The sequence below is a fragment of the Xenopus laevis genome, chromosome 4S (genome assembly GCF_017654675.1).
Source record: "Xenopus laevis strain J_2021 chromosome 4S, Xenopus_laevis_v10.1, whole genome shotgun sequence".
NCBI lineage: Eukaryota > Metazoa > Chordata > Amphibia > Anura > Pipidae > Xenopus > Xenopus laevis.
In genome coordinates this window covers 22,475,900-22,495,320 of record NC_054378.1, presented here as the reverse complement: position 1 = coordinate 22,495,320, position 19,421 = coordinate 22,475,900, and the positions used below count along the sequence as shown (strand labels likewise).

Below are 19,421 nucleotides of genomic sequence, written 5' to 3'. Positions count from 1 at the left end.
CTTTCCTAATGGAAGAGATTTTCTCTTTGGAGTTAGGGGCCAAAGTTGGGGCGACAAGAGCACCAGAGACTGCACACAGGTCCTTTACTTCTCTCTTCCCTTCCTTTTTTGTAATTGTACCCTCTCTCATCTCCTCCCTGCTTCTACTTCTCTTTTTCTTTACATTTGCTACTCCCTAACCTCCTTTCCCTTCTCCCCTCCCCTCTCCTTTCCTCTTCTCCCCAAACTGTTGGGCCTTACTCTCCCCCATCCTCCCTCTTCTCTCCCCTTCTATATTTTTTCTCTCCCCATTTGTCTCTCTACTCCCTAACCACCTTTCCCTTCTCCCCTTCTGTCTCTCATCACACCTCCTTTTCTTTTCTCCCCCTACTCTTTGGCCTTATTGTCCCCCATCCTCCCTCTTCTCTCCCCTTCTATATTTCTCCTCTCCATTTGTCTCTCTACTCCCTAACCCCCTTTCCCTTCTCTCCTTCTGTCTCTCACCCCCTCTCCTTTCCTTTTCTACCCCAACTGTTTGGCCTTACTCTCCCCCATCCTCCCTCTTCTCTCCCCTTCTATATTCTCCCATCCCCTTTCATTTTCCTACATTTTTCCTACTGCCCTTACTCTTCCCACCTCTCCCTCTCAGATCCCTCAGGATTGGAGCAGCCATAAGAGGGTTTCAGGAGTCAGTACAGGAATCTAATAGACAATACATGGAACTGGCCAGTAAGTGAAGGGGAACCCTAATATCATACTGTGTACATGACTGACAGGGTCACGTGATCCAAATAATGAATCCATAAGTTCCATTATGCCACTGATGTTCAGGGACAGGATTGAAGCCAATAATGAACCAAGTGCAGTTGTGGAATGAAATAAAATGCAGAGCTAAGCATGCTGGGAACTGTAATTTTGTAACAGGTCATAATCCTCAAAGCAACAGGGGCTTGAGTTTAGCTCCTATGTAAATTACTACCCCTTTCACTCACACTGTGGGTCAGGAAGGGATTTATCTAAAGACTTTGAAGAAAAGGGGGAAAGTGTCTGAGTTTTTTCCCTAAAACTAATTTTGAGGTTTGAAAGTGACGTATTTATTACTTGGAGTTTGGAGGCTCCAGTGTTTTGCACCAGGCAGGATATTTATGTTGCAATACACCCCCTGGCACCTGAACTGCACAAAACAAGATTTAAGTCTCTACCAAATAAATTACTTTGCATTTTTTTGGAAATTTCAGTGTTTGTATAGAAAGAGCCAACGCCCCTAAAGTCTCCCATACATATTGCGCCTTATCTGGCCAACGGCAACGTTTGTGCTCCAGACTCCCTGATAATCTGCACTGCCCAAAATTATCTACTTTTAACCCAAACTCAGCAGTCGTTTCCAGCTGTGCACTTATACTAAGTCTTAACAGCCTGGGAGGAATCAGAAATACTGTAGCAGCTGCCTTCAAATTACCCCTCATTGACTGATCTGACAGGTCCCACACTTAGTTACAGGTATCCCTGGACCATGTCCACTCAGTTGTTCTACTGCGCGATTTTTTAAAGTAGAATTCACATTTTGGTTAAAATTGTAAAAACTGTCATTGTGCCGGTATGTTCTTTTTTATCCCTTATTTCTGACACTCGATACAATGTAACAGGAGTCAGTTTTCCTCCTGGTATGATAATCAGCTGTCTCTCCTACACTGTTTCAAATGTCAGAACCAGCAGTGCAGAGAATATAAACAGCCAGACATATGCTGACTGTCATTGGGATACATATATCATGGCTATCTGTTGATGGTGTTTGTTATTACCCAACCCAAACAGTGAAACTGAAACAACTTTATGTTTCTAACTTCCTGCTTCTTGTTTTACCAATACACAGATAAATCCCCTGCATAATGGACTCCTCCTTATCTGCAAGTCAAGAGTCATAACAATGAGGTTAAGAGAGGGGTTTCTTCATACAGAGCTCATTATCTTTAGTTTAATGAATACAGGGGGAGTTATCAAGTGTGAAGACAATACAATGATTTGTCACTGCTTTATAACAATAAAAAACAATGTGGGTTTTGTTCCAGGATATGACGCAATTATAGTCTTACTGAAGCCCTGCCCAATTTCCACTAAACCACACCCCTTTCTGGCCAATGACAGGACAGTTGGCAGGATAGTTTACTTTCTATATAGTGTAATGAGCCCAAACCATCACTCCCTGCCTCGTTGTCGTGCAACTACAAAATGACACATTTATACTAATAATACATCCGTTTGACAGCATTACTAAAAAGTGCAGAAACTCATGCTTCTTCCTCAGTTCTCATTCGACCCAAGCAGCAGAGGAGCCGGCTGCACATTTTCTAACATTGCTGTGTGTTTCCTTTTGGGTCGGGGCCAAAGCTAATTGCAAAGCTTTTGTCTTTGATATCAAGTGCTCAGACCTCTCATACGTGTCTTTATTCATCTCTGCTGACATGAAGGAGCTGTCATACTGGCGCCCGGCCAAGGAGTTGACTTTTACCAGAAAAACTCAATTTTACTTTGTTCTACACAGGGATTAATCTCTGCCTGATCCTTCCTTTGTGTCAATTCTGACTGTCTCCAAGGGAAGATTTATATTGCTGTCTAGTTGCTATGAGCAGTGAGCCTGGAAACTAAAAAAAAGAGTTTTGTATGTTCCATTAATCCAACTAATTTATGGGGCTGCTTCTGCTAAATTGTGCTTGGTACAGTGTAATCCCTATTCTGCCATAGTTTTATGGGATCTCTCTGTTCAGATTATAAGCAAATTTAGGGAACTTTTCCTGCTAAATTGTGCTTAGTACAGGGGAATACCTATGCTGCCATCGTTTTATGATATCTCTCTGTACAGACTATGAGCAAACTTAGGGGACTGTTCCTGCTGAATTGTGCTTGGTACAGGGGAATACCTATGCTGCCATTGTTTTATGATATCTCTCTGTACAGACTATGAGCAAACGTAGGGGGCTGTTACTGCTAAATTGTGCTTAGTACAGGGGAATACCTATACTGCCATAGTTTTATGATATCTCTTTGTACAGACTATGAGCGAACGTAGGGGGCTGTTCTTGCTGAATTGTGCTTAGTACAGGGGAATCCCTATGCTGACATAGTTTTATGGGATTTCTCTGTACAAGTTATGAGCAAACTTAGGAGGCTGTTCCTGCTGAATTGTGCTTAGTACAGCGGAATCCCTATGCTACCATAGATTTATGGGATCTCACTGTACAGACTATGAGTAATTTAGGGGACTGTTCCTGCTGAATTATGCTTAGTACAGGGGAATACCTATGCTGCCATAGTTTTATGGGATTTCTCTGTACAAGTTATGACCAAATTTAGGAGGCTGTCCCTGCTGAATTGTGCTTAGTACAGTGGAATACCTATGCTGCCATAGTTTTATGGGATCTCTCTGTGCAGACTATGAGGGGACTGTTCCTACTGAATTATGCTTAGTACAGGGGAATACCTATGCTGCCATAGTTTCATGGTGTGGCTGAAACATGGCTGAATGAGTCGCATGACTAGGCAGTTAATAGCAGCGGCTATACTTTGTTTCGGAGGGACAGATGAGGGGTATGTATGTTTGTTAGACAGGATTTAAAAGCTTATATAAAGGAGGAGGTTAGAAAATGAGGGGGCTGAAGTCTGATGGGTAGAGTTCTTCACCAATTGTAAAAAGTCCAGCAAATTAATTGTAGGCGTATGCTATAGACCCCCTAATGTAAGTGACGAGGAGGAGGCTGAGCTCCTGATGCAAATAGAAAAGGCTTTTAGTTTGGGTAAAGTAATGATAATGGAGGATTTTAATTACCCAGATATTGACTGGAGCAATAGTAGTGCCAGATCAGTTAATGGGAACAAGTTTATAAACTGTTGCATGACAATTTTATGGCACAGGTTGTCGAGGAGCCTACCAGAAAAAATGCTATTCTGGATCTAGTGACCCAGAACATATAGCAAATGTGCAAGTAATTGAACCCCTGGGTAATAGTGACCATAATGTTATATCATTTAATGTCTTGTGCAAAAAACAAATATATACTGGGGCAACAAAAACTAATGTTAGTGTCTTGAGGGCTGCCCTCCAGAGCATTGATTGTGGGCATAAGGTTTTCAGCTAAAACACAGAACAGAAATGGTTGTCATTTAAAATTATATTCAATCATTACTGTTCTCAATTTATTCCCTTAAATGAATAGTTCAGTGTGAAAATAAAAACTGTATATATGCAGAACTATAGGTTCCATGCAGGATGCTGCCACTTTGCAGAGTGATTTGTCTCAGTTGGGAAACTGGGCAGCAAACTGGAAAATTAAGTTCAATGTTGATAAATGCAAGGTTATGCACTTTGGCAAAAATAATATAAATGCAAGTTATACACTAAATGGCAGTGTGTTGGGAGTTTCCTTAAATGAGAAGGATCTAGGGTTTTTTGTAGATAACAAGTTGTCTAATTCTGGGCAGTGTCATTCTGTGGCTACTAAAGCAAATAAAGTTCTGTCTTCTGTGCATTAAAAAGGGCATTAACTCAAGGGATGAAAACATAATTCTGCCTCTTTATAGGTTTCTGGTAAGGCCTCATCTGGAGTATGCAGTGCAGTTTTGGACTCCAGTCCTTAAGAGGGATATAAATGAGCTGGAGAGAGTGCAGAGACGTGCTACTAAATTGGTTAGAGGGATGGAAGACTTAAATTATGAGGGTAGACTGTCAAGGTTGGGGTTGTTCTCTCTGGAAAAAAGACACTTGCGAGGGGACATGATTACACTTTACTAGTACATTAGAGGACATTATAGACAAATAGCAGGGGACCTTTTTACCCATAAAGTGGATCACTGTACCAGAGGCCACCCCTTCAGACTAGAAGAAACTTTCATTTGAATCAACGTAGGGGGTTCTTCACAGTCAGGACAGTGAGGTTGTGGAATGCACTGCCGGGTGATGTTGTGATGGCTGATTCAGTTAATGCCTTTAAGAATGGCTTGGATGATTTTTTGGACAGACATAATATCAAAGGCTATTGTGATACTAAGCTCTATAGTTAGTATAGATATGGGTATATATATAATTTATGTGAAAGTAGGGAGGGGTGTGTGTATGGATACTGGGTTTTCATTTGGAGGGGTTGAACTTGATGGACTTTGTCTTTTTTCAACCCAATTTAACTATGTAACTATGTATAAATAGATTTACACAGTTTTTATTTTTACACTGAACAATTCCTTTAAAGCTATCTAATGTATCAGCCAGTACAACTGATTTAGGAAGAGAATTCCACATCTTCACTCTCGCTGCAAAAAAACCCTTCCGAATATTTAGGCAGAACCACTTTTCATCTATTATGTTACACATCCATTAACTCCAGTCTTTATACATTACATTTTTGGCTAACTAACTACATTAGAAACATTTTACACAGCCTATCTATTTACACTGTTTTTATTTTCACACTGAACTGTTCCTTTAAGAAGGGGTTGGATGGTGTTTAGCAAGTGAACAAATAAAACAGAAGTAAAGAAGTTAATAGGGGTTGAATGGTGTTTAGCAGGTGAAGGAACAATACAGAAGTAAAGAAGTTAATAGGAAAGAAGAGAAAGGCATTTAAAAACTACAAATCTGTTGATACAGAAGCTTCATTTAATTGAATATAAACACTGTAATAAATGTTGTAAATCAGCAATCCGGAAGGCAAAAAAAGGAAATGAAGAGTTAATTGCGGTGGAGGTGAAAACTAACCCTAAAAAGTTTTTTAAATATATTAATAGTAAAAAGATGCAGGTTGAGAGTGTTGCTCCATTAAATAATGGTACCAGTATGGTTGTAACAGATACAGAAAAGACAAATGTGCTAAATCAGTTCTTTTCTTCACTGTATACAATAGAGGAGTCTGAGTTCCTAGGCTCACTTTATAGCTGCACTAATGGCTCAGATCAATCTAGTCAGTGGCTGACTCAGGATATGATTCATAAAGCTTTAATAAAAATGAATGTAAACAAGGCTCCAGGGCCTGATGGCATACAACCCCGGGTTCTAAGAGAGCTTAGTTCAGTTTTAGACCCCTATTTCTGATTTTCTCAGATTCACTTTCATCTGGTATGGTGCCTATGGATTGGAGAAAAGCTGATGTTATTCCAATATTTAAAAAGGTATTACGATCTCAGCCTGGCAATTATAGGCCAGTAAGCTTGACATCTGTGGTGGGCAAATTATTTGAAGGCTTGTTAAGGGATCACACTAAAAATGTTGTCCTAGTGAATGGCATTATGAGCAGCAATCAGCATGGCTTTATGAAGGATAGGTCATTTCAGACAAATTTGATTGGGGGGCAGTAGATGTGATCTATTTGAATTTTGCCAAAGCATTTGATACTGTGCCCCACAAACGACTGCTTTCTAAACTAAGGTCTGTTGGGCTTAATGAGGTTGTTTGCACATGGATAGGAAACTGGCTACAGGATCGGGTACAGAGGGTGGTTGTTAATGGTACATTCTCTGCTTGGAGTAAGGTTCTTATTGGGGTCCCTCAGGGCTCGGTATTGGGTCCAATTTTATGTAACTTGTTCATTAATGACTTAGGGGAGGGTGTTGTAAGTAATGTATCAGTGTTTGCAGATGACACAAAACTATCCAGCCCAATTAATTCCATCCAGGATGTGGCATCCTTGCAACAGGATCTTGACAAACTGGCAATCTGGGCAGCTAAGTGGCAAATGAGATTCAATGTTGATAAATGTAAAGTCATGCACATGGGATGTAAAAATATCCAAGCCACTTATACCCTTAATGGGACTGCACTAGGCAAATCCATTATGGAAAAGGACCTTGGAGTCCTTGTAGATGATAAACTTGGCTGTAGCAAGCAATGCCAGTCAGCAGCATCAAGGGCAAATAAGGTCTTGAGCTGTATTAAAAGGGGTATAGATTCAAGGGAAGAGGGGCTCATTCTTCCATTGTATAGAGCACTGGTAAGGCCCCATCTAGAATATGCCGTACAGTTTTGGTCTCCAGTGCTCAAACAGAAGAAACAAACAGAAAAGGGCAACTAAGCTGGTAAAAGGTATGGAAAATCTTAGCTACGAGGAAAGACTGGCCAAATTGGGGATGTTCACGCTGGAGAAGAGGCACTTAAGGGGTGATATGATAACTATGTATAAATATATAAGAGGATCATATAATAATCTCTATAATGCTTTATTTACCAGTAGGTCTTTCCAGCTGACACAAGCCCACCAATTCCGATTAGAAGAAAAGAAGTTCCGCCTAAATATTTGGAAGGGGTTTTTTACAGTGAGAGCTGTGAAGATGTGGAATTCTCTCCCTGAATCAGTTGTACAGGCTGATACATTAGATAGCTTTAAGATGGGGATGGGTAGCTTTTTAGCAAGTGAGGGAATACAGGGTAACGGAAGATCGCTCATAGTAAAAGTTGATCCAGGGACTAGTCCGATTGCCATTTTGGAGTCAGGAAGGAGTTTTTCCCCCCTCTGAGGCAAATTGGAGAGGCTTCAGATGAGGTTTTTTTTGCCTTCCTCTGGATCAACTGACAGGCGGGTTAAAAGGTTGAACTTGATGGACGTGAGTCTTTTTTCAACCTAACTTACTATGTTTCTTTCTATTTAGTTCCCCTATATCCCCCTATAACACAGGAACATTTTTCATGCTTGTGTAGCTCCCCAACTCTTTTTACAATTGAATGTGGCTCAGGGGTGAAAAAGGTTGGGGACCTCTGGTTTATATAGTAGTGTTGGTTGAGTGAGTGATTTGCGGTGGGGCTGGTGATGGTGTGTGTAGGAATATACAGAGATGCTCACGCAGGCGGCGCCTGTTTAATCATTGATGGTGCAGGGCGAGGACGGAATGAAAGGATGGCACTTAATATTCTGTTGGTCCAATTGCACAAATCCTAATTATCATTTTTAATCTAATGCTGTGATTTCTTGGAGAGAAATGACTATTAGCAGGAAGAGACTACTCTCATTTGCTCTTTCTTCCCTCTGCCGCTCTAATTGATAGTGTGTGTAAGTGATCAAAGTATTGTCATTTGCATACGTCTCCAGATCAAACACTCGCGCGGCCTCTTGGGTCCTCACAAAAAAACACTTGCCACAGCAAAAACATTCATCCAATGGGGGGAATTGTGCCTGGGAATTGTCAGCTCCAACGCTAGTTGTTTAACCTCTTCCCTGCTGGCACACGTACAGCCCTAGGCATGGTATGGGTCAAAGGAGTTGTGTATAACCAGGTCTCTCCTCTTCCTGCAGTACCGTAACTAGAGGGGGGCGGGCCCTGGTGCGTGACGCGCAGCCGGGCCCCAGCCCCCCTCCATACACACCGGATTTCAGTGGCAGGCGGGCTGCCATGGGGCCCTGAGGGGGTGCGGGCCCTGGCCCGCTCGCACCCCCTGCTCCCCCGGTAGTTCCACCACTGTCTTCCTGTGAGACAATTGGTTCCAGGGTTATTCAAGCCTTACTCATATCTGCAGCCCACATCAGATGGTGGTACTCTTTCATTGCACTTCTATGGAAACCCAGGCTGCTGCCCACACTGGCAAAATGAGGTACTGCAGCCTTTCAGCTCTAAACCTTTTCTTCATTCATTTATTCTGCAGTCGCTGTTGAATGAACCCTGTGTATGAATACTTCCTATAAGGCGCAGTGGGTGCATGTCCTTGGAAGGAAACAATGTAACAATTAAATTCATCAGCGCCAGTCACTCAGTGATTGAGGAAATCAAAGGGGCAAGAGGTCTGTGACTTAGGCAGTGGGTGGGACTAGAACAGTCTAATTGCAGCTTACAGAGGGAGGGACTTTAGCTAAAGTGGGTGGGACTAGAGCATGGATGGCAGGCTATATGGGGCAAGGAGTCTGTGACTCAGGCAGTGGGCAGGCTATAACTTTCTAATGGAAGTGTATAGGAAAAGGATGAATTTCTGCCCTAATATTTAGATTCACTTTCTGAGTGCTTCTCCCCCTCCAGTGCCAGAGATGTGACCCAAGCAGGAGTTGCCATACTAACTTGCTCCCTATTTCTATCACCCAGGACTCAGAGAGCAATAAACTCCGTTCCCTGTACTCCTTCCGAACCATGTCTACCTCACCCCACAAGCCTGACGAAGGGGCTCGCGAGCGCAGTGACCTCATGAGCGGTGTTAACTTTGGGACACCCGAGCGGCGCAAAGGAAGTTTGGCGGATGTGGTGGATACGCTGAAACAGAAAAAACTGGAGGAAATGACACGATCCGAGCAGGAGGGTAAGTTACTTCCTATTCTTTTCCCCCACACCCCTGGGTATGTGCAGGGGCAACTCAGCTAATCAAGGGAGGGAGGGGGGCAAACCAAACAGTAATTGTGTGGGAAATGTGTATCATAAGACAACTTGCAATCAGGGACATGAAAACAGCTCAGCAGAGAACTGCCTCCCAGCACTAATGGTCATTTCTTATTGGCAATATAAAGTTGCTTTTTTAGCAGCACCTAAACCCAAGGAGCCCATAATGATGATTCCACAATGGAGAGCGTCAATAGATTTGACCTTCAAAATTAAAAAGCCCCCCCCCCAAGCTGCATAAATCTACTTTATATGGTCAAGTGCAGCTTGTGCTGTAAGTGCCGTCTGTTTGCGGAGCGCTCTGACACCATGCGCAGCTCTTCTAATCTTTCTTTAATAACCCGAGCCCGGAGAATTCCCTACACGGCGCCTGCAGAAGAAGCTCTCGTGATCGGTCCGCACATGCCGGTGCTAAGTACCTGCAGCACTCGCTGAATAATGGATCCATCACGCACAGAACAGATTGACATCATTACTGGGAATTAAACTGTCACTCCAATTTGCGAGCATAAACCTCCCAGTTTCACCATGTCTATTTTCCCTCTTCGTCTGCAAGAAAAGGCTAAAGAATGCAGAATGTATATAAATCTATTGTATCTTTTGGATCCCTGGGATAATCTCATGGCTCAAAGTGATCCATTTTAACCCACTTGCATCTGTTATTTGTGGGAAGAGCAGTCTCGGTCAAAATTCAATTTGGATCTAATTCCGTTATGCATTAGCTCTGCACTAACGACCTCATCATCAATCTTTTGGCCAATATTTTGGTTATTGTGGGATTAGGAAGGGGGAGAGAGGGTTAGCGAAGCTTTGGCCAGAGCTACAGCGAGGAAGGTTCAGTAACTGGGGCCCCAAGGCTAAGTGCACTCAGGGCAGGTAGGTGAGGAACAGCCCCCCCGGCCGGGTTGCACAAAAGGCAGTTGGGATCCGGGGAAGAGACAGGCTCTTTGATGAATCCGATCGATAAAATCTTCCACTTTCTGACATTTCCGAGATCAGAAGTGTCTGATGGTGCATGTGCGAGGGGAGCGCATTGTGCCCCTTCCCTATGGCTAAACACAAACAGCAGAAAGGTTGCCATTCAGCCAGTGCCAACCCCCCCTGCAGAGTGTCCAGCTACCAACCTGAATGCACAATCTAATGTATATATCTTTAAAGAATGATGTCCTTATCCATGAACTGCGTGTCATATAGGGGATATTTTAAAAGTTAATGCTCCTTTTCTGCCTGTTAACTTACCCAGTTATTTGTATAGGATTAATGTCTAGTAATATTAAGGGTTAATCCAATGTTCTGCCCATTGAACAGTTATTCGTGTATGATGGTTTTGTGCCTGTACATAAATAGTTCTAAACCTAAACACACTCAGTATAATGTGCCCTGGAAGAACCTGAACCTTTAACCTGGGAGCAGATAATATTTTCCAGAGTGAGGGACGCTTGGCCCCGCGGGCCCCTAGCTGACAGTTGCATCCGTCATTCTAGAAAATGTATTTGCTGCCAAATTGCTGCCAACTCTGCATTCATCTTATGTCTAATTGGGTGGGTACAAGAGTGATTCCCTTCAGAGGCGATGCTAGTGCAAGTTCATAGAACAGTTGGCATCGAACAGGAGAGCAGCTTGTGATCTGGCATCATCCTCGCACAATCTGAATGTGTCCTCGCCCCCCTTGTGTGGTGGGGGTCGGGAGGGGGATAATAAGCCGAATAAAGTGCATCTGATTTGGCACACAATGAAGTCACTGTTATGTCACTGTTCCATCTAATCGCCCATGGTCATTAGTCTGTGCCATAGGAAGTCTGTCCCTGCTTGATAAGAATTATTATTGCATCCATAACAATAATGTTCCCTTTACATAAGGGTTACATAGCCCTAACCCTCATACAGTATATGTGCACACAGTAGCCTCCATTCTGGGTACACATTAACCTACACCCCTACATAGTATCTTATACCCCCATTCTGGAGACACAGTAACCTACACCTCCATTCTGGAGACACAGTAACTTACACCCCCATTCTGGAGAGATAGTAACCCACACCCCCATTTCTGCTACATAGTAACCTACACCCCCATTCTGGAGACCCAGTAACCTACACCCGCCATTCTGGAGACACAGTAACCTACACCCCCATTCTAGAGACACACTAACCTACACCCCCATTCTGGAGACACAGTAACCTACACCCCCATTCTGGGTACACAGTAGCCTACACCCCCATTCTGTAGACACAGTAACCTACACCTCCTTTCTGGGTACGCATGTAACCTACACCCCTATTCTGGAGAAGCAGTAACGTAGACCCCCATTCTGGAGACACAGTAACCTACACCCCCATTCTGGAGACACAGTAACCTACACCCCCATTTTGGAGACACAGTAACCCACACCCCCATTCTGGAGACACGGTAACCTACACCCTCCATTCTGGAGACACTGTGACCTACATCCCCCATAATGGAGACACAGTAACCAACACCCCAATATGGAGACACGGTAACCTACACCCCCCATTTTGGGGGCAAATTCACTAAGCGCCGAACGCTAGTGTTAATTCGCTAGCGTTTGTCATTTTCGTTACTGCGCAAATTCACTAACGAACACTGGCGTAGTTTCGCTAGTGTTACTTCGCACCCTTACGCCAGACGAATTTTCGCTAGCGATGTAACTACACAAATTCACTAACTTGCACAGTGTACTGAACGCTACCTTTTACGCTAGACTTCCTTCGCCACCTCAGACCTGGCGAAGCGCAATAGAGTAGATAGGGATTGTTTCAAAAAAAGTCAAAATTTTTTCTAAGTCCGAAAAACGCTGGCGTGTTTTCTACATTATGGGTGATAGGCTGAAAAAGATCGAAAAATTTTTTGGGGCTCCCCTCCTTCCCCCCTACATTTCCTGACTCATGGCAACTTACCTAGACAGTGGGCACATGTGTAGGGCAAAATAAAATTTTTATTTGATGATTTGAAGGTTTTCTAGGCATTTGTAGTGCTGATACGTATTCCTCCATTGAAATTAGAATTTCGCGCCGTATGCAAATTAGCCTTCGCTAGCGTAACTTCGCTTTACATAGCGAATCAACGCTATTGCAACTTCGCAACCTTACGCTACCCCTGTGCGCAACTTCGGATTTTAGTGAATTTGCGGAGCGCTGGCGAAACTACGCCTGGCGAAGTGCGGCGAAGTTGCGCCTGGCGCAATTTTGCATCTTAGTGAATTTGCCGCTTGGAGACACGGTAACCTACACCCCCATTCTGGAGAAATAGTAACCTTCACCCCCATTCTGGAGACACAGTAAGCCACACCCTCATACTGTACTGAATATAAATACTTGTGTCACATGACAAGAGTTAAATATATAAATTAAACTAATACATTGTTATCATATTTGATTTCCCCTTTATGATTTGTATCAGGGATTTATTTCCCTTATCTCCGCCATCAGACACAGACCCCCCTTTCCATTTCCTCAGTCCATATGACAAATTCGTGGCAGGACAGATATTTGTAGACATTAATGTGCTGAAATCTGGGAAATTGCGCTTGGTTGTGCTGGTGAATTGTCCACTTGTTTGGGAAAAGGACCCTCTCTGATCTATTTTTTCTTCTTCCCTGGGATGAACTGGAGTTTCTCTTTAGCCTCAGTTTCCTGCGGTCCCTGCTGTTTCGGAACAAGGTCTAAAAGTGCCTTAAGTGCTTTTGACCGTGGTAATGAATGAAAATGGCTCCCGAGCACACGGAGCTTTGCATTAGACTGAATAGCCACCTTAGCGGTGAAAGTGCGATTAGACAGGGGCACGCTGTAAGTACGGATAACGACATGTGCCCACTTGCTTATTTACGGAACATTGCTAATGTATTATTTAGAGAGAAGCCGTTGATCGCCGGGGTAAAAATTTCAGCTCCTCTCAGTAATTGTCTTAATGCAAAATAAAAATGGCTTGGCGGGTTCCTGTGTGATTGTGCGACCCGTGTCGCCTTTTTGGGGTTTTAAAGGAATTTATTTTCTCTTATTTATCATGTGTCTGACAGCAGAACCTTTATCTTTATCAGGGTGAATAGGATCGACAGGTGTATTAAAGAAGGGGGGTGGTGTCTCTACTGATATGCACCCAAAAATCAGGCATTTCGGGAAATGCCATTGGACAAGGAGCACATCAATAGTGCAGCCATAGGGGCGGTTTCAGCTACATGGCAACACCGGCGCAACAGGTACTGTCAGGCAATAATGGCTCTGCCCTCTGGTTCTGTCCCAAACCAGTTCCTGGCCTGTATAAATGTGTAACAAGGATTCTGTGGGGTGGTCATTGCTTGGCCAACAGACTTCTGACCTGGATCCCCAGTCCCTGCTGCTCCTTATTTTCTAAATCCTCAAAGCCACAGGTCCTGGCCACACATCACTCGCCTGCGTCCCAGGAACCCCGGCAATGAGCCACTTGCCTTTGATTCAGGAACCTGTTTGTCTGGGAAGAGAAGTTTTCATTTTTTCATTGGCCCAATCTGGCTCCCTCTGTGCCAAGCTGCCCAGCGTCTGAGTGTCTTTATAAAGGCAATGGCAGGCAGGAGCTCATGTAATGCCCCTTCTCTCTCTCTGCTTCTTGCCAGTCAGGCCTTGCGCCCACTTGTGAGCCAGACATTATTTTCTCTCTCCCTGGGCCGTGGGCTTTGGGCCAGGCTGAACAGATACAAATGATACCAAGCTTGCCCCTGCTACTCCCCCCTCCATAAATGTCTCCATATACTGTATATATATAGAAACCTACTGTGCCAGCTTGTCTCCTGCATACCACTGACAGAGAGGGTTAATCCGAAGCACCTAACTGTGCCCACTGCTGTACTGAACCCCAAGCCAGCAGCTGTGCCATTAATGTGCTATTTTTTTATAATGCCCTTATTACCTTCCTCAGGCTCCTATTATTGTTACTCTGCGCTGCTGATTGCAATCCAATGATTCCCCCATTCAGCAGTCGCAGCTGCACAAAGGGCAACTTGTCCCTTGTGTCAAGAAGATCAAAACTTGTCGTAAAATATGTTACTAAACACAAGAAGAAAGTGTGGGCAATTTGTTTAATATAATGATATTTATACTATCTATATATGTGTTATATCAGGTGCTTTACTGTTCTAGGATGTGCTGATCTATGTTATACAGGAACAATGTACCCCCTACTGGAAATGATAAGGGTATTAGAAGTCACTAAGGGGTTCTGTGACCATATAAAGGCACAAGACTGCAGGCTGAGTTATACAGGGAACTTTAAATCACTCATGTATTATAAGGGATAATGTACCCCCTACTGTAAATGATAAGTATATTAGAAGTCATTGGGGGGTTCTGTGACCATATAAAGTTGTTCTGTAATCATATAAAGGCACAAGGCTGAGTTATACAGAGAACTCTGAGTATCACTGTATCACAAGGCTACAGGCTGAGTTATACAGCGAACTCTGAGTATCACTCATGTATTATAAGGGATAATGGTACCCCCTACTGTAAATGATAAGGATATTAGAAGTCACTGAGGGGTTCTGTGACCATATAAAGTTATACAGTGAGCTCTGAGTATCACGCATGTATTATAAGGGATAATGTACCCCCTACTGTAAATTATAAGGATATTAGAAGTCACTGAGGGGTTGTTCTGTGATCATATAAAGGCACAAGGCTGAGTTATACAGAGAACTCTGAGTATCACTCATCTAGGAGAACAGACAGGGCCTCTTATGGCTGGCGCTTGGGTGGGAGACTCATAAGCATCGCTGGGGGATGTTAAAAATACAATCCTCTCATTGTAAATCAGTCAAGTTGAACCCGACCAGACGCTTTAATCCCCCCAGAATAAAATAAGTTTTACTTGTAACTTTTTAGTCCCTTTCAGGGGAAGATGCTGACACATGGAAAACGGACCCGGGAGTAGTTAGTCTATCATTGTGCTCCCCCCCCCCCCCCGACCAGCTGAGCATCTGACTCGACTTGTTTTTCCTTTAAATTAAAATTGGTTAAATGAGAACAGATGTTACTGTGCTTTGTGCCCATCAATCCCTGGCACAAGGGGGTTAATTGAGAGGATTGTGATGTCTGCTCGGGCATCGGTCACTGTCTGGGACTTAAAGGATCTTAAAAAGTTGCATTTAGGTTGGATTATTTTTTGAGAGAAAAGAGGGCCGTAGCCTGTAGGTATTGGAGGTCTGACGTTCCCAGCATCCTCAGCAACCTGATGTCTATTTAGCATTAAATATTAACACAGAAGTAAAAAGGGGAAGTAAACCTGAAATAAGAGTTTAAATAATAAAATCAGTTGAACTTGATAATTGTCTGCAGGGGAGCTGACTGGTGCTACTTGATTCATGTAGTGAGAAATGGCAGTGCTATACACAGCAAGTCCTGAACACCTCGCCCCCGACGCATTGATGACAAGGATGGAGGAAGTGGGAAGTAGGGGGACAAGAGGCTGGGGTAGGCGGTAGAAAAGGTATGTCTTGCGCCCGAAGTGGAGTCCAAATGGCCCTAAACCCCTTTGTGGGGGGTGGCGGGGATGGTGGGGCTCACCCTAGCTTTGGCGAGGGTGGACCCACCCGCTCATGCTGTTCCTTCGGGGACACTTGGGCATCAGAGCCCATGCATTCGGGTAGGACTGGGAAGGATGATTCAATATCATGTGTCTTGCGCCCGGGATTTGACTGGTCTGGCGCAATACTGGGTAAAACCTGGTGGTTCCCGTAGAGCCAGACCTGCTCCCTGCTGGGAATTGTGGGTGCCCCGCGGTACTGCAGCCTGTGGTGGAGAGAACAGAAAGTTTGGATACTGTGTAAGTAAAAGCCCTTATTGGTGATGGCACATATACGGTACCAGGGTCACTTTCCTTCCGTTATGGCACAAACCCAGCGGCGGAGGGAGAGGCTCCTTTTATTCCCGCACCTCCATTTCTCCCATTTAGCTTTGCCGTATAATTTAGTAAATGGGCTGTGGATAAGGAGCAATTTGCCAGGGATTATTCACACCTTTTATTAATTTAACACAGATGAATAAATGGGAAATGTTGTGAGCGGCTGATTGGGGAGAGATTTGCCAAGTGACAGTTAGATTACAGGGTGCTTACGGGGAAGGAGCGTTGGCAGTGCAAGGTAACCAGTAATTTCATTCTTCTCTCAAATTATCATTTATTTCCTAATGGAGATCTACTATTAAGTGAGAGGCGCAGATTAGTCAATTGCAGCCCCCCGCCTACGCCGCACCTTTGTAACATGAAGTGGTAATAAACACCTTTCCTCTGTACCTGCAGCTCTTCTGCCTCTGTCGGACTACAACTCCCAGCATCCACCCAAAAGCAAAGGAGTTGCTCAATGCTACTCTGTGGCACACAAGGGGTTACCTGAACCCCCCAACAACCACTCTCACCCCCTTACACCAATCATTTGCTATATGTTTTCCCCGAGCCACTGGGTGCTTTACCCTCCCTAAGCCGCAGGAATTTGTGTGTGCTCCCCAACTTGGCTATTTATTATCCAGCCCTGAATCTGACAGGAGATAAAGACTAATGGACCCACCAGCGCTGCTTGTCTGTTACTGATTCCCCTGTTCAGCCACTCAGGCCGGTACTTTGCTGGGCGGCTGCTCCCTGCACGTGCCACTACTCATAAGCATAATGTAAATAAGAAATTAATGCACATAGGTAGTATTCTTCCCCATCAGTACTGTAACTCCCTGGGGCAAATCAGTTCTCTCCAGGAAATAATCAGTATGGCAGCTTCTTCCAGTGTGTCCTGTTCTGGGCACCCATGTATATAATGACAGATATAAAGAGACCTGTGGGTTATTTATAAACACTGGGGAAATGTGCACCTGGGAAATAACCCAATCAGATGCATGCATTCATTTTTTACCGTCAGTTGTCTTAAAAAAGCTGATCACTGATTGGTTGCTATGGGATACTGCCCAGGTGCAAATTAGCCCAGTGTTTATAAATGTGCCCCATTATCTATTATTCAGTGGGTGGATAAGCTTGGCAGACATGCAGAGTGCTGGTGGAGGATTGTGGGAGTTATGCAGGGAGTAAAGCATCCAGCAGGGCGTTCTTGCTGCATCAGTCACAACTTTGTAGTTATTAGTTTGATGGTTCCTTTTATCTGTGACCCTGCGTCCCAGGATGCGCATGGTGGTTGGCGCTGCACACACCCTCGGTGCCTGGGTACAAGTGCGCAGGATCTGGGCACCGCGGGGCGGCACATATGCTGAGTTTTATATTTTTCTTCTGACATTAATCTCCCCCAGCAGCTGCTATGCCAGCTGTCTCTCTCCCACTTCTGCTTCTTCCCTTTTTACTTGGGGGGGGGCACAAGGAGAAGCTTCTCTGTCCCACTATTGACCCCAACAAACACAGAATTTAATGTGATTTATGGCAGCTCTCAGCACTTAATAGATATATTTGGGGGGCTTATAGCACCACCACTTATCCCCCCCCATTGACTCCCTGCACCGCGGCTGTTCCATTGTTTCCCAGCGGAGAAATTCCATATTGTGGGATATTTCTCGTGATTTGCACACATTAGAGACGTATCCAAGAGCTATTGTTCAGCTAATGAGCTTGGGTGTGAGTGTTTCTGTTCCGCTACAGCACAATGTGCTCTGACAAGTGCTGCACATTCCTCGCATGCTCTCGGCCCATAAGGGGAATGTCAAACATCTGTACCTGAGTGTACGGGCAGCCGGGAATGAATTAGCGCCAGGGAACAATGACTGCTCTCAGCAACATGCGACCCTTGAGTGCTCCCTAAAGCCCATTCAATACCCCAAAATATCTGGCAACAATTGGTTCAAATAAGAAGCGGTTTGGATTCCCATCCACACATCACCCACAGTTGTGCCTGGCATTCTCAGAAGAGAAAGGATCATTGTCACCACATGTTTACTCTCTTATATCGAGATGTGTCTCTGCACTCGCTTTCATGGTTGCGTTACCTCTGCTTTAGCCGCACCTTCTAATCTTTGAACTAGCTAAAGGCAATTGGACAGGTACCAGGCCTTCAGCTAAAGGGTACCTCCTTGTCTTGTGTGTGTATGTGAAATCCCTGCCAGAAAGCAAGACCAGACTGCTGTGCTTCTGCCAGAAAGGAAGTAGAGAGAGAGTAACATACATGGTGGGAAATACTCTTCTCCATGCAGAAGGGAGAGGTTTTTAAGAAATGAAAGCCCCACCCACCAACACACAGGGAGAACATACAGACTCCATGCAGAAAACACCCTGGAGAGAATAGAATCCAAGGATCATGAAAGAGTCCCTTGACATCATCTGCCTGCCTCCTGATGTCACTGTTTCCACCACAACCAAATGCTGGCCTCCCTACTCTAATGGACAATGCCAGGCCAAGCCGGCTGGTTGCCCTAGGAAACCAAAGGGTGCTGCATTGATAATGGGTGAAGAGATAAACGATAAAAAAGAAGAACATTGCTAATGCCCCCCACCGTTGTACCCTAGTCATGTGCCTCATCTGCCTACTCTTAGTCCTGGCTAGGTTTCCAGAGGAATCGAAGAGCAAAGGGGCGTTGGTCCCATGTATGCCACAAACTACCCTTCAGTCTGGGCACCACAATCTAAGACTCTGAGTCCTCACATGATTTAGGAGGAACTGCCCTAAGCCCTTACTGAGACCCATTAGTCTTAAGGAACCCCCTGGAGCAGAGACTGTGGCAATATGGAGGCCCATTGCATATCCTGGCTCTGAGCTCCCATTAAAGTTTTGATTGGTCTTCTGTTCATACCTGTGTATTTCAAACTGTGGAATGGCCTGAACTATACAATGGGGGGGGCTCACATAATTTGGCATCTCAGGGTTGAACCAAAAAAGTGCAAAATAAAAAGTACTTTTTCTTGGCTATCTGTGGGTTAAGCAGTCGATATTTCCCCCTGTGTCATCTCCAATGCCACCCCAGGGGCAGATTGTTGTCTCACGTAGCCCTGACCCAGTGGTCTGGAAACAAAGGGAAAACCTGCCCAGGTCTCAGTAATGGAGATGTTCCATTTGCTAAATCCGTCCCTCCTATTTATAGTGCCGGCTTGGTGCTGGTCCGAGCACAGACTCCAGACGAAACCTCCAGGTGAC

The 19,421-nt window shown here is 44.4% G+C and overlaps 1 protein-coding gene across 6 annotated transcripts in view; it reads left to right on the top strand.

The window, feature by feature from the left end:
• sox6.S (SRY-box 6 S homeolog) overlaps window positions 1-19,421 on the top strand; it is a 229,099-nt gene that overhangs the window by 117,037 nt on the left and 92,641 nt on the right. For all 6 annotated transcript variants that reach the window (XM_041591131.1, XM_041591130.1, XM_041591133.1 and 3 more), the window contains one exon: window positions 9,028-9,238. In XM_041591131.1, the coding sequence (XP_041447065.1) occupies window positions 9,028-9,238 (211 nt within the window). The remainder of the gene's footprint in view (window positions 1-9,027; window positions 9,239-19,421) is intronic.